Source organism: Diaporthe citri (genome assembly GCF_014595645.1).
Source record: "Diaporthe citri strain NFHF-8-4 chromosome Unknown scaffold_1, whole genome shotgun sequence".
Taxonomy (NCBI): Eukaryota; Fungi; Ascomycota; class Sordariomycetes; order Diaporthales; family Diaporthaceae; genus Diaporthe; species Diaporthe citri.
The window spans coordinates 7621280-7636564 of record NW_025064846.1 but is presented as its reverse complement, the minus strand read 5'-3'; the positions used below and the strand labels follow the sequence as shown (position 1 = coordinate 7636564).

At 58.1% G+C, this 15285-nt stretch overlaps 4 protein-coding genes across 4 annotated transcripts; 2 read left to right on the top strand and 2 right to left on the bottom strand.

Annotated features, from left to right (window-relative positions):
• Positions 1 to 262: 262 nt before the first annotated feature.
• INS49_002025 (uncharacterized protein) lies at positions 263 to 1864 on the top strand (the record flags this gene model as incomplete). Its single annotated transcript, XM_043162844.1, has 1 exon — positions 263 to 1864. The coding sequence occupies one exon, from the start codon at positions 263 to 265 to the stop codon at positions 1862 to 1864; it is 1602 nt and encodes a 533-aa protein (XP_043031350.1).
• Positions 1865 to 3131: 1267 nt separating this feature from the next.
• On the bottom strand, positions 3132 to 4215 carry INS49_002024 (uncharacterized protein; the record flags this gene model as incomplete). Its single annotated transcript, XM_043162843.1, has 2 exons — positions 3132 to 3608; positions 3676 to 4215. The coding sequence occupies 2 exons, from the start codon at positions 4213 to 4215 to the stop codon at positions 3132 to 3134; spliced, it is 1017 nt and encodes a 338-aa protein (XP_043031349.1).
• Positions 4216 to 11470: 7255 nt separating this feature from the next.
• On the top strand, positions 11471 to 13516 carry INS49_002023 (uncharacterized protein; the record flags this gene model as incomplete). The annotated part of the gene is made up of 5 exons (XM_043162842.1): positions 11471 to 11663; positions 11727 to 11943; positions 12007 to 12598; positions 12669 to 12681; positions 12810 to 13516. 5 exons carry the CDS (start codon positions 11471 to 11473, stop codon positions 13514 to 13516), a joined length of 1722 nt encoding a protein of 573 aa, XP_043031348.1.
• A 381-nt stretch (positions 13517 to 13897) lies between these two features.
• INS49_002022 (uncharacterized protein) lies at positions 13898 to 14602 on the bottom strand (the record flags this gene model as incomplete). The annotated part of the gene is made up of 1 exon (XM_043162841.1): positions 13898 to 14602. The coding sequence occupies one exon, from the start codon at positions 14600 to 14602 to the stop codon at positions 13898 to 13900; it is 705 nt and encodes a 234-aa protein (XP_043031347.1).
• Positions 14603 to 15285: the final 683 nt, after the last annotated feature.

Here is a 15285-nt window from a genome sequence, read left to right as displayed (position 1 = left end):
GGGTGCACGTGGCCCGAGCTTCCCGGTCCCCAGTCCCGGTCCCGATGCGGACCCTTTGGGGTCAGGAAAAAAAGCAGCCCACTCTGACGGCCAGTTGATCTACCTATCTACACTCTTCACGCCGTCCGTCGTCGCCCCCCTCCCCAACCAACAGACCACAGACACAACGACTCGATCCTACTGGCAGTGGAAAAAGGCCCAGGCTTACTGATCATGAGGTAGTCGACGCTGCCCCAGGCGAGCCCTGCACAGCAAAGCAACCATGCGACCACCTGCGCTTGCGCGTGGGCTCCGAGGGCTTGCCGGTCGCCTCTCTCCCTCGTCGTCGTCGTCCTTCTCCGCCGCCGCCGCCTGCCACTCACCCTCGACCCGGCCCTCCGTATCACGCACTCCCAGCCTCTGCCGACAGCCCAGCCGCCGTCTTGTCGCCACCAGGTCCAGCTACTTCAGCCCCAACGTGCTGCTCGACGCCTCCGATGTCTTCCACAAGGGCGTTCTCCTCCGCACAACACCCCCCTCTGCCTCAGCCCCTCTGCCCGCGCCCGACTCGGCATCCCCACTCGCACCAGACCAACGCCCACCCGTCTCTCAGCCCACGCCGCCAGTCGCGCCGCACCGCCAGAGACAGGCAGCCAGGCGCGCAGCAGCGGCAGCGGAGGCGGCAGCAGCAGCGGGCCCCCAGCCCAACCCGTCGTCGTCTGCCGTCCTCCCCCAGAATGCCTCCGACACTCTCACCAGCCTCGCCGCCTCCCAGCCCGCCAACTCCTTGCGCCGCCAACTCTCCACCCTGCTCTCTCTCTCCAAACCACGCCTGACCGTCCTCGTCGTCCTCACAGCCATGGTCCCCTACGCCCTGTACCCGGTGCCCGCCTTCCTCTCCGCCTCGCTCGCCGACGCCCCTTCCCTGTCGCCGCTCACCCTCCTGTTTCTCACCACCGGCACCACGCTGTGCTCCGCCTCCGCCAACGCCCTCAACATGCTGTACGAGCTATCTACCGACGCCAAGATGTCCCGGACACGGAACCGCCCACTGGTGCGCAACCTGCTGTCCACCCGAGCCGCTGTCTTGTTCGCCGCCGGCTGTGGCCTTGTCGGCACAGCTGCCCTCTACTGGGGCGTCAACCCTACCGTGGCCTTCCTCGGCGCCGCCAACATCGCCCTCTACGCCGGTGTCTACACCCCCATGAAAGGCATGCACTGGCTCAACACCTGGGCCGGCGGCCTGGTCGGCGGCATCCCGCCGCTGATGGGCTGGGCCGCAGCCGCCGGCGAGAGCGCCACTGCCGACGGCACCTTCCGCGAGCTGCTGTTCAAGTTCACCGGCGACGGCACGTCTAGCGCCGGTGGCTGGTTGTTTGCCGGGCTGCTCTTCGCCTGGCAGTTCCCCCACTTCATGGCCCTGTCCTGGGCCGTGCGCGACGAGTACAGGAACGCTGGCCTGAAGATGCTGTGCTGGCTGAACCCGGCGAGGAACGGCAGGGTTGCCCTGCGGTACAGCCTGGTCTTCATACCCATCTGTGTGGGCCTGTGCGCGTACGGGGTGACCGAGTGGACCTTTGCGGTGACAAGCCTGCCGGTGAACTTGTGGCTGGTCAGAGAGGCACTCAAGTTCCATCGCTTTGAGGGTCACAAGGGAAGTGCCAGGGGACTGTTCTGGGCGAGTGTCTGGCACTTGCCTGCAGTCATGGGCCTCGCCCTGTTACAGAAGAAGGGCATGTGGCAGAGGGTGTGGGCGAGCATCGTGGGCGAGCCGATGGACCAAGAAGAGTGGGAAGATATCGATGACGAGGTCGATGCTGTCTCTGTCCCGACTCCAGCGAGACTACCCGGAAGGAGCCCGCACGTTCAGGAGAAGGGCCCATGAAGCAGCACACGACATAGAAGAGTACAAGCGAGATACCCCCTTGTATCATAAAATGTATGAGATGGCCTTTTTAGGAAGCATCGGCTAGATCAGAGCTGCTGTACCATCAATATGGAGCGGCCGCCTAGAAGCATGCGAGCACGCGCGTGTATCAAACATATAGGTACCATAACGTGGCACTTGAGGGACTGTATTCTGACGTCGAATATCCAACCAGACGCTGATGGGTGTGTGTTGCTACTCCTTGCTCCATCTTTTGCTCAAGCAGCTTGCCTTCTCAACCCCATCCTTGCAAATTGATTGACATGCACAATGGACCTTTGCAACCAGAGGCCATCCAATCTATTATTTTGCCTACCCGCTATCTGTCACGCGGAAGAAAGTTGCATCACAAACCACCTCGCTGGTTTGACCATCCATCGGGTGTAAGGCAGCCATCCCCATTGACCAACCAGAAACTGAAGGCAGGACGCCGTGTCAAGAGTCTCCTTCATGTGCGTGCTGGAGCTTGCATCTGGCCGGTAGTTGTGGCCGAGGACAGCGAAACACGCGGGCATATAAAAGCTGATGGACTTTTGACAAACAATGTTTTCAATGCGCAGCGGACGGTCAACTAGTATCAAGTTTCTATATCCAGCCATGCCATCCTTCCCAGCTAGTGTCGCGCCAGTTCCGGGCCAATCCACCGTGGTATCTATGATGATCATGATGTCTTCTAGTATACAATAACGTGATATAGTAAAGCAAGTAGGACTGAAATGGCATAAACCGCGAAGCATCAAGTTCATGCAAGACCCCCACCTCTCCCCCGGCCATACCGTCGACCATCCATTCGCCATTCCGGTATGGCCCCGAGGCATGCGTGTGCTGTTTTGTCGTTGCGTTTTCGTTTCAGGACCAATGACTGTCTATAACAGAATCCCAGGGGAAAAAAGAATAAAAAAAGACAACCCAATGGCAAAGAAGCTGCCACAAAATCCTTTTGGATCGCTCCTGGACGCCGCTGAGCCCCGATTGAACGCCGGTGGAGTAAAACCTGCCGCCCTTCCCCGTGAGGACGACCAGAATGATGATGATGACGATGATTTGTTAGGTAGACAAAGGAAAATTCCACGACGGCAAATATAACAAGAGACTGTGCAGCTTAGTCCCGAGGGCCACCCTGCCTAAAGTGGAGGCCTTGGTCCAAGTCGGACGAAGCAGGCAAGCTAGGAAGAAGGTGGAGGAAGAGACCACCGCCCGGTACAGCATGGTAGTACAAGGTCGATTATTGTCCTCCGGGACGGTTGATGATGGAGTCGATGCCCATATCCACACTCGGCATCCTGTGCATAGCCTCCATATATGGGCTTGCACTCTGGCTGTGATGGCCCTGGGCGCCGTTGTGGTGTCCATACGCGGTCCCGCTAGAGCTGCTCACACTGTTCGCGTACCCGTGCCCCCCCATGGTAGGGTATCCTGGATAAGCCTGTGGGTGGCCATACGTTGAGGGTGCTGTGGAATAAGACTGGGATGCGGTGCTGCTGCCGCCGGCACCACCTGAGGATGTTGTGGACCGGTCCGGACTGGGGACACCGCCGTAGCCACCATCGCCGTCCAGGTCGTCGACCTCGGTCAGGTCGATTCCTGAGATGCCACTGTCGTCGTTGTAGGGATCTGTGGGTGGGAGGCCGGCCTCAAGGCGCTCGCGGCGGGCGGCTGCCCGGGCTGCGCCCTGGAGGTTCTTCAAGCCGTTGGACATGCACTTGAACCCAGTCCCGTCAGTACATGATCTGTAAGAAAGGAGCTACACCGGGGTGAGGGGGAAGTACCTTTTGCTCAACGACATTCCACTTCTCGCCGGTCTTGAGGGCCAGCGGCGCCCAGATCTCCTTGCGCAAGGCCATGTACTCCTTGGCCATCTTCTCCAGCTTGCGCGTGTCCCAGTCATCAGCGCCCTTGCGCTCCATGAGCCGCTCGTGTCGCTTCCGGCATGCGTTGGGTGTCTTTGAGGGGAAGTAATTCTGCTGGATCTGGGCCCAGTTCTGTCCGCTTGCTCGTGCGCCGAGGAGCGTCTGGTCGTCGCCGGCATTCCAGGCCCCCGATGATGCGCGGTGTTGTGTGGGGAGAGAAGAGGTCGGCACGCGGTGGTGCGGATCTGTGGAGAGGTAGGACGCTGTGGAGTGGCTGTGGTGGTGACCGGCGTGGGCTGGCGGCTGCATGGTGAGAGGGGCCACAGCGTAGGGGTCGTATGCCCCTCCAGGCATGGAGGTGGACATGGACATGGGCTGGGCTGCCGTGGTCGTCATGCTGCCGTAGTAGTCCATGGTGGTTGGCACCTGCGAGGCGGACCGGGTGTTGTAGAAGGCCATGTTGTGGGTTGGTATGAGTGATGGCATTTGGGTGTCTGGCCGTTGGTGAGAGCTCGAAGAGTGGGCGTCTGCTGTCCTCGCAAAGCTACGTCGACCTCAAGGCCGCGATCAGGGTTATTAAACTAAGGCGGGAGGTGTGGCTTCTGTTTCTGGCGGGACCGGCTCGTCTGAATATGGCCAACTTTTGGAGGGGTGGTGGACGGCTTGGTAAAGGTCTCTCTGGTCGTGGACGGCCAAGGCAGGCTTGCTCCGGTTCGTGTCAAACGAAGGACAGGCCAGCAACGAATGAGAGCGAGTTCTTGTTTTGGACCGATGAGGAGCTAGGAAAATAGGAAAATAAAAAAGAGAAAAGGAAATGAGAGAGAAAAAAAAAAGAAAAAGAAAAGAGGACGAGAGGAGACGAGATGCGAGGAGGATGTGGAAGAGAGAAGCTGGAACTGGGAGACAGGAAAAGAGTCACGGTTGAGGGTGATGCAGGCGGCTCCTGTTACTTATAAAAATACATGGCGAGGATTTGTGTACTGGAGGGAGCAGCCACTGGCACGGTACGGTGCTGGACGGTGCCGTACAGGAATGGCAACAAAAGATGACCAGATAAGATGATGGAGGAGGAGGATCCGATCTGTGGAGTGGATCCTCGAGGACATGGGCCAGGTACGTACCTCCACCCCCCTCCATACCCCCCCTGACCCTGCCTACGTCGACCTCGACCTCGACCTGTGCCCTTCTTGCTCTTGCTGCAAGCAGGCGGGATGGCCCCCTTCTGCAAGCAGACTGCAAGTGGAGACAGGGCTGGGGGGAAGGGTAGAGAGAGAAAGAGAGAGATAGACACGGACAGGAGGGGACGATGGATGGAAGATCGGATCTGAAACCAGGGTAGCTTGACGGCAGCTGCGGGTATGAAACCTGGATCGTGTGTCTGCTTGACGGGATGCACAACGACGGGCCTCTGATATTGGCTGGCAGGTTTCGCAATGGCGTCTGTCTGAAAGTTGGGCGGCTACGATGGGCCAAGGCTGTGTGGAGCCCTGAGGTGAGGTGAGCTGGGGGTTGAGGCTCAAGGGTGCAGGGAAGAGGGCGCAACTAGCTGGGTGGGAGACAGAGGAGGGCGGCTATTCCGCAGACGACGGTGGATGCCCACGCAGCCGTAGCCGCAGCTCGAGCGCATAGACAGAGAGATATGGGACGGCTGACAGACGAAGCTGCACGGTACACACGCAGACAATTTTTAGCAAGCAGAGAAGAGAAGGGCAGAGCAGGGCAGGGCAGAAAGCAGAAGCAGAGCACTGCACCCCAACAGCACCGCACTCCACGCTCGACATGGCCCATGCTCGCCCCGGCTCCAGAAGTTGGCTGACAACCAGGGGCCAGGTCAAGACCACGACCACGGCCAGTTGGTGAGGTGAAGTGTAGCAAAGTCTGGCAAACTGAGGGCGGCACCGACATGGTGGAACGGCAGCCGTGTGAGCGGCCGAGTGGGCATGGACAGTGGACGAGGCGTGAAATGACGTTGCACGGTGCGCCTGAAGCATCGAAACGAGATCGAGGGAGACAAGATGGGAATAGATCAGGAAGGGAGCAGGGCCGAAAGTAGAAGCCCAGGCTCGCGGCTCCAGGTGGCAGCGATCCTTGGTGTGGAGGAGGATCGTCTGGACCCGCTGGGCCCCGCTGGACCCGCCTGATTCGACGTGAGAGCCATGGCTTGCTGTCGTTGCGTACCCACAGCCCACAGCAGACAGCAGACAGCAGACAGCAGACGGTACTGTAGTATCTAGTGGGTAAGAGAAAGACCCTAGCCCCTGCCCATGCGCGCATGCAGAGGAAGGGATTAGATCGGTCCGTCGCCAGGCGGGCGGGCGCAGAATCAAAGCTTGCGGGCGAGGCTGGGCACGATGGACGATGGGCGATGGGACGGGGCACGAGGGAGCAGGAAGCAGAGCGGGAGGCGGAGGGGAGCGCGACGAGATTGGTTCAAAAATAGCAACGGCGAGGAGGAAGATTGACGGGCAATATGGATTAGACGCAGGTGGTGACCCGGAAGCGCCACACAGCCGCACGGCACTGTGATGTGCCGTCGAGGTGCGTGGTCGACAGAGCGGAGCAGGACAGTTACCGCGGGGCGGTGTCTTGACTCTGGCTTTCTTGTGCGGCGCTGCATACTTGTGTGTGTGTGTGTGTGTGTGTGTGTGTGTGTGTTTGTGTGTGTGTGTGTGTGTGCGCGCGCGCGCGTGCTCGCCTTCTGTCTGTTGTCCTGTCTCTCCACAAGTTAAAGGCTACAGATACTGCTAACTCCATCTCCCGACGTCGATCCGCGGCTAATTGACGACGGAGAGACGGGATGGCAGGGGCAGGGCAATTAGAGGCGGGCCCGTGCGGCCTGTAGAAACAATGTTTGGCGCGAGGACTGGGGTCATGGTCAAACAACGACAGCGGGCCAATGTTCAACACCTGCATGTCGGCATCGCACTGCATTGCAGCATTGTACAGCCAGCAAGTGAGCAGGCATACCTATACCTGGGCACTTCAAGCAGTATGTGTGTATGTGCCGGTGTGCAGCAGGTTCGGGGGCGGCGACCCGATGAGGACAATGATGGTCCCATGCGGGGATGGGTGCGCGCGCGCGTGTGTGTGTGTGTGTGTGTGTGCGTGTGCGCGCTTGCTGCACTCACTGTTGGGTGCTCCTTACCTGCGCGTCAAGGCAGCGTATCGCGACAGGAAGTGAAATGAGATGAAATGAAATGAGGTTATGGGGACCGAGGGGTTACAATGCATGCACACATGGGCCCTCGGAAGGCCACGGTGCCTCCTCTGCCCGCTGGCGACGGTACAGTCTGATGTCTACATCCACCACTGTCCAGTCTCAGTAATGCACCACATGCAACACTGCAGCTCCTCCGGAGTAGACACTGCAGCCCAAAGCAAACAAACAAAACAAAACAAACAAACAAACAGACAGACAGACAAAATGCCAGCCAGCCAGCCAGCCAAATACGCACATGCCGTCTTTGTCTTGAAACGTGGCGCATGAGATGTGCTTCCATGGTTTGCGAGGTTGGTCAGCTTCCAGACTAGTCGACGTGGACAGCCTCACGGCAGGAACGGATGTGGTTGCAGTCGGAGGTGCAATTTTACAGTCCGTCCTCCCTCGTTCTCCCGCATTCAATCTGATCTGAGGCGCAAGGCGGCACTAGCAACCAAAGGGACGAGGACGGTGCGACGGAGCAGGAGAGACCCGGGCCCGGCGCTGTCGTTTCGTTTGGCAGCATCCTGCAGGCGCGCGTCTAAAAATTCATTCATTCATTTCCATGGGGCAGGTGCACCAAGCCCAGAATGGTCTGGCTGCGGCCTATTTTTGGGGCAAGCACCACAGTCACCACGACCATCCCAGTACTATGGGCTGCCGTACCTGCGCGGCCCCGCCCAGAGCCGTCTTTTGATTCGCCCATGCAGAGAACGCTCTTGCCGGCCACTCGGAGCCCTTGTTGGCTTGTACCGCCCCACGTCACGCTGGCTGCTGGGCACACTCACGTCGCACTGCACATGCCGTACAGTGCCCGCCCCCGGTACGGTCCACCACGGCTTGACTTTGCAACCTACCTGCAAGCTCTGGGACTCGACGGTTTCAACGCTCTTGGGGCTCGCTCAACTCATCCGTGAGGTCGACCGAGGGCACGCCGTCGCATCGCATCTCATCTCATGTCATCTCATCTCATGTCGGCTCATGTCGGCTCATTCCACTGCCCGGACACTAACAAGCACGCATCCTTCACGGCGTCAGCTTCCAACCGCGCCCAGTGCCTCATGCCGTCCGTACCTGGCCGCAACCGTACCTTACCTTACACATCCCGCCCCGATCTCTCTGTCGCTTGAACCTGACAATCAACGCTCGATGCTGGACTGGATAAGCACTAATTGCTCCTCCTTCGCCCACACCTTTCGCTTGACCTGTGCATGAGCTAAGCATGCGCAACAGAGGCACATCTTGTTTCACCAGCCACCAACACTCGCTCACATCTTTGCGTCTCCGGCCGTTGGCCGCCCATCTCCTCAGGCAGGCAGGCCAGGCCAGGCCCAAACCCTGACTTTGGCTTTGCTGCCGCACGCACTCGCCATCTTGGCACTTTCCCGAAGATGCATGGTGATGAGTGTACTGCCTCTGCCACCGCCGAGACCCATCGTGGCTGCCGTCACACCAGATCCCCTCCCTATTGCTTGGGGTTATTGCGCCCCGGATCGCTTCAATGCTGTAGCCTCCCATCCTTGTCGACCGCCATCGCTACGCATGCCTGAGCATCCACACGGCGCCGGAACAGACGCAGTCGACAACACAATGCGAGCCAATCCCACTCGAATCAGTCAGGCCACGAGGCTTGCCGGCCCAAGGAGGCAGGCCAACCTGCTTGCATTGGGATCTTAACGCGTCGGCCGGCCTTGTCGGCCTCTGGCGGGGTCACTTCCAACCAGATCTGTGTGGACTCGACCTGTGTCTCGGCCGCCCACCCGGCTTTCTTTAGCAACCGCACAGGATCCAGGGTCTTCCCCACAAGCAAGTCATATAGGGCTGGAACTGGGTCGCGGCCACCCAACGGCCCCTCTGCCCTCCGAGTAGGGGCCGTCACGAGCAGGGGATACTGCCTGGTCGATGCGGCCCAGCAAGCGGGTGCAGTTGTTTCGAAACAACCACTCAATCATCCGTGTCTATTTATGTTTCCCACATGATCCCATTGGTCCAGGTCCAAGCTGTTCTTGCGATTGCATTCAATGATGCCTCGAGGCCGGATTTGTCCTAACCGTGGAGGCAACGTTGAGGTTGCCTCATCTTGGGGGGCAAAATTGTTTCACTCTGGCCACACTCCAAGATCGTATTCATGCCCGTCTGCCGCGCACTCCTTTGCTTTTGCCCTATGGATGCGAACAGTGGTCTCAGCCATGCTGCTTGCAGGGCTGCAGAGACCCAATCCTCGGCTGGAGACCTAACCGCGGCTGTTGAGTGACTGCGACGCATCTTTGGGGTCCGAGCGGTTCAGGTTGGTGTAGTGGCTGCCTGCTGATTTGCGCGCTCATGCCGACCTTCCTTGGTTGCTTTGCTTCTCTCTACTCCTCGTCGGGACACCCATACGGAGGCCCAAGAGGCCTTTTGCGACTTGCAGCAATCTCCTCCGGACCACAAGCCAGGCGTTTACTCGGATCAATGTAGTGCGGACCAATGGCTGACCCAAGGGCTTCAATATAGGGAGGCCTCGAATCTTGGCCAAACTGGCCCCTCAGGGTTATGGCCCCAGAGGTTGCGAGGCCATCCCCCATTCAGCCTCTGTGGTCACTATCATCCTCCACCCGTGCCCAAGGGCTTCCGCTTGCAGTATCTGAGCCGCGATTCCGGCCATTGTTGATTTGATAAATAGGCCCCTTTCCGATATACGACGTGGCGTCCGGCGTGGTCTTCTGTTATTATAATCGCCTTCAGCTTCAGAGGATCAGCATGAAGACGGTACAATCGAATTGAGAATGCTCTATGCCGCCCCAGTGAAAGAAAACACAGGCACCCGTCGCATGAAGCAGTTCTGTGATACCCAACGGGTGTCAATTTGACCGACAAGCCCCCACCGCGTTACGCCGCGGGGGGGGGGGGATGAATTATTGTCACCCGCGAATTTGAGATCGCTCATCGAAACAAAGGATCAGACGAAGGAACAATGAGGCCCTTGACGCACAGAAGATGACATCGGCGGCGTCCTCAGCTGTAATGGGAAACCAGAAAACTGAAGGGAGCATATAAACTTGAGACGGCAAGGTACGGTTGATTGGAGGATGAAGCCTTCCAAGTGTTCTTTTTATACCTGAATCATAACTCTCACGCATATAGCTGCTGCTACCAGATTTTCGATTCGATCTAAGCAGCCCAGATGACCACAATTTGGATTTCACCCAATAGGGGCTGCAGTCGACCAGGCCAGCCTGTGGTATGTTAATGGGTTCGTGTGATGTGAAAGACCTCACGGACCACTGACCAAGTTGCACTTTACTTCCCCTATCACGCACTTGCTCAAGTTGAACTCTTTGCCCATGGGACGAGGCCGGAAGGATTGATTCTGAATATTTTTATCTCACAGACGGCCCTTTGGATTTGAACTCGAGGAGAGACTATCCCAAGTTGCCGCCCGCAGTGCCTGGATGTGAATGTGACATGCTCGGCCTGACGACTGCGGTTTGAGGTAGATATGAAATTTGTTGCCTCGCATATTCCTGTTGAAGAGAATGGACGAGGTGAGTTGCGCTGATGCACCACATGGCCTTTGTTCAGTCTTTGCGACAAGGCCAGGATCCCAATTCAACAGGTCTCGGCGTCCTCCTAGGGCTTTGCGAATTCTACGACAGGGTTCAGCAAGTCCACACATATTAGCCGCGCAAGCAAGCATTTAGCCTAAGTGGCTTAGCCGTTGAAATGGCTCACTAACTCCATGCCAAGGAAGAACTGCCGCGATCCAGCCCATATCTGCATGTCCTGTAGACCGTGAGCAACCCCGACCCGAGCTGTATCCCGTGAATTTGCTTGTCGGGGCGACCTGTTCATTGAGATGTCCGGTGAGAACGGAGCTGGCTTCGTGTGTGACTAGAGGGCATGGCTCGTCCCATCACTGGTACAGTGCCGACGCGTTGCCACACAAGGTGTCCATGGCACCGGCGCTGGACGGAGCCCAGTACCCTGCAATCTATCTGCAAGTATGAACAAGCTGTGTACTTTCCAGGATACACCGCAGATGAATGAATGGGTCAGCATGCCACTGCAGGGCTCGTTTACCCCTCATCTTTGACCGTCTTTGACCCGGGAGCGAGGTAAGCACTTGGATCATCTTTTGCCAGGAGGTCTGCCTGGACGGGGCTCATGGGCAGATGGGCACAGGTCTTAGCGACAGAACTTAGAACGTGATTGGCACGGTTGATCGGACAGGTTCTGAGTTGGAGCACGTTGTCTAGCCCGGGGGGGGGGGGAGGAGGAAGGGGTTGCATTTGTTGCGGAGACAGCGCCCTCGAACTCTGTGGACAACAACCGGCTGCTTTTATTAAATACCTTGTCACGCCCAGGGAGTCGTCGTGGGGCTGCAATCTCAGGAGGCTCGCGCTCTGCAGTTGCTGGCATTGGGTCCGTCGTTACCCTTTGTCTTTGTATACATTGTCTTCCTGCTCGTCCGGAGCATCACTAGTGCCGAGAACCTCGTCGACCCTCGTGAACCAACCCCCGGATCGCTGTTCCGAAATGGGCACCGCAGCTATTTACGATGCAGCCCTGCACCGGCGCGAGGCGCTGATGGGCTCGAGCGGCCCTGCAGCACTTGTAAAGAACGCCCGCGTGTTTGCCATTGCGGCCTTTGCCTGTATTGGGGGTGTGCTGTACGGCTATAACCAGGGCATGTTCTCTGGAGTCTTGGCGATGCCTAGCTTCCAGCAGCGTATGTCTCTTCTCTCAGGAGGACAGGTGAAGTGGAGTGCTAACATTGAGTCGTGTGCCGCAGACATGGGCGAGTACGACCCCGTCGACCCCAACGCAGACCAGACCAAGAAAGGCTGGCTCACTGCCATCCTTGAGCTTGGTGCTTGGTTGGGGACCCTTCTGTCGGGGTTTGTTGCCGAGGCCATGTCCAGAAAGTACGGCATCCTCGTCGCTGTGACCGTATTCGTCATCGGGGTTGTCATCCAGATCACGGCTGTCGCCGGCGCAGGCCACAACAGGTAAGCAGTCCCTGAGACGGGCCAGCACCGAATCTTGACTGGAAGACTGACAGCGGCTTCTAGTATTCTCGCGGGCCGCTTCATTACTGGGATGGGCGTGGGGTCAATGGCCATGATCGTGCCCATCTACAACTCCGAGGTTGCGCCGCCTGAGATCCGAGGGGCGCTTGTATCGCTACAGCAGTTGGCAATCTGCTTCGGCATCATGATATCCTTCTGGGTCGGGTACGGGACCAATTTCATTGGTGGCACCACGCTTGAGACGCAGAGCGACGCGGCGTGGCTGACGCCCATCTGTCTTCAAATCGCCCCGGCACTGGTGCTCTTTTTCGGCATGCTCTTCATGCCCTTTTCCCCGAGATGGCTGGTACACCACGGCCGTGAGGACGAGGCGCGCCGTGTGCTCGCCCGGCTACGCGCACTGCCTGCAGACCACGAGCTAGTCGAGCTCGAGTTCCTGGAGATCAAGGCGCAGAGCATGTTCGAGAAACGGTCGCTGGCGGAGAAATTCCCCCACCTCAGAGAGCAGACTGCCTGGAACACCTTCAAACTCCAGTTCGTGGCCATCAGGAGCCTGTTCCAAACAAAGGCCATGTTCAAACGAGTCATCGTGGCCTGCGTCACAATGGCGTTCCAACAATGGACGGGTATAAACGTAGGTTGCCCGTCCAACCCTCTAGTAACCCGTTTCTGACTTTGGGCACTCAACTGACCGGCGCGTCCAGGCTGTCCTCTACTGTACGTATATGCTCCCTTCTGTATGCTCGTGATCAGTCTGCGGATCTTGTAATTGATACAATTCCTCCAACTATCTGGGCACGACCCGAGAAGGGGAAAAGTCTGTTGACACCAGGCGCCAATCGCAGATGCCCCGACGATATTCAGCCAGCTCGGCCTTGACTCTACCGAGACATCTTTGCTCGCCACCGGGGTTGTCGGTATCGTTATGTTCTTGGCCACCATACCCGCTGTCCTATACGTCGACCGCGTCGGGCGCAAGCCGGTCCTGGCGACTGGGGCGGTCGGAATGGCTACCTGCCACATCATCATCGCCGTCATCATCGCAAAGAACCGCACCCAGTGGGAGACCCAGGCCGCGGCAGGATGGGCGGCTGTCGTCATGGTGTGGCTGTTTGTCGTATTCTTCGGTTATTCATGGGGTCCCTGCGCCTGGATCCTCGTCGCCGAGATCTGGCCCCTATCCGCACGGCCGTACGGCGTGAGCTTGGGCGCGAGCAGCAATTGGATGAACAACTTCATTGTTGGCCAAGTCACGCCTGACATGCTGTCGGCCATGCCCTATGGCACATACATCTTATTCGGCCTGCTAACATACCTTGGGGCCGTATTCATCTGGTTCTTTGTCCCCGAGACAAAGCGTCTGACGCTGGAGGAGATGGACGTTATCTTTGGTAGCGAGGGCACGGCGCAGGCGGATTCCGAGAGGATGGACGAGATCAACGCCGAAATCGGGTTGACGAGGATCTTACGGGGCAGCGGCTCCAGTGCCGGGGATGAGAGAGATGCTGAGAAGGAAAAGATTGCGGAGGCACAGGTGGACACTGTTCACTGAAACATTAGCGACGCTCCGGGATCCCAACAACATGTGTGAGTACCCACAAGTCTTGCTGGATTCGGAACAGGAAGCTATCCGGCCCGGTGGGTGTGTTTGTGACGTGGGAAGCTGTGTGTCTCGTGGGACGTCAGTTGGCGGTGAAGTGACCTAGCTCCTGGATGAGGGTCACACGGAGGGCTCCAGGACTCTATTGGAGATCTTGACCAGTCTTGCGGCTCTACTCTGAGGCTTAGAAATCAAAGCCCTGCATACCTAGGTACCGGCTGGCGATGTACTTTGGCTGGCTGGGCAAGATTCACAGCACCGGTAGTTGGACGGTACATATTGTACAACGGAGTGTTGGGTTCTGGAGTTGCCAATCAGGCCTGGGCCTAGTGTTCACATTGTTACTGGTTTCCTCGCGTATACAAACAGATGAGGCTCCTCCCACACCTCCGATCTCAGACAGATGCCAGCCTCTTCCCCCCTGGGCGTGAATTTGGCGACCTTGGTGCGGACAATTTCGAAGCCAGCACTCTCGATTGCCAGCACTGCCTCATCCGAACCCAAGCTAGATACCGTGACGGGCCGCCCCATCCATTTCAGCTGTACGTTCTCGGCATCCTCCGGCACCGTCGCAAAGACGAACAAGCCGCCAGGCCTGAGAAGATGGTAGATTTTTGCCAAGTGTCTGCGGATATCGGCCTGGGTCACGCTAGCGATCAGGCTGAAGTACACGCTGGCAGCGTCGTACGAGCTCTGCGGCGGGCTGAAGTCGCACATGTCCATCTGCTCGAACCTTGCGTTGGGCACCCGCTCGCGAGCTGCTGCCACCATCACGGCGGACACGTCGATGCCGAGGACATCGTGGCCGGCATTGGCGAGCGAAAGACAGACAGGGCGCCCCGTGCCGCAGCCGATGTCGACGAACCTGGCTCTCTCGACCCGTGCTTCTTTGAGCCGGGCGAGGAGCCACTCGACCGACTGTATCTGCTCGGGCAACCCTGCGAAGGCGTCTTCGTAGGCCGGACCGATCGAGTCGAAGACTTCCTGGGCGGTCAGGGGGGCATCCGGGGCTGCTGCTGCTGTCGGTACGGCTGGCATTGTACGGAAATGTTGGCGATACATGTGGATGGCCTCCGCAACGACAAGCTTCGAAGACGCCCGACCGCAGACGAAGGGGTCCAAGACCTCGGGAGCCATTCACGGGAAGGGCCGGTTATAGTAAATGGCATCATATCATGTGTAAAACTATTTGTTTGCCTAGCGCAACCAAGGGGACAGGGTGTTGCAGTAGCAGCCAATTAAGCTGGTCAGTTGAGGACTCGTCAACTCGGCAGCAGTGGTTCTGTCTCAGTGCCGATACACAAGCGCATCAGTCGTATTGCCTCAGCCCCAGCCACCCGCTGCGCACTACTGACCAATGTCCTGTATGCTCCCCCCCCCCCCTTCTCGCCCATCACGATCAAACCCCACTCATTCAGACAGTCCGATTGTTTTATGTCGTGCAGAACAGGAATCTTAGGCCGCAGTCTTGTTAGTTCCGCCTCATGGACCATGTCATTGTCATATCCCATGCCTCTAGTAATCACCACCTCACATTTACTTACCTTGGGCACGGCACAGCACCAGGAATGTAGTTACATAGAGGGACACCTACTCCAAAGTCTTCAAGACATCACTGTTGGCGATGGAAGAAGCCAAAGCCGAGCGACAGGATCACTGTCGCATCGGAACCAGTGAGTAAAACCGCCGTGGTTGGAGAGGACACTGCTGCTTGAGGTCTT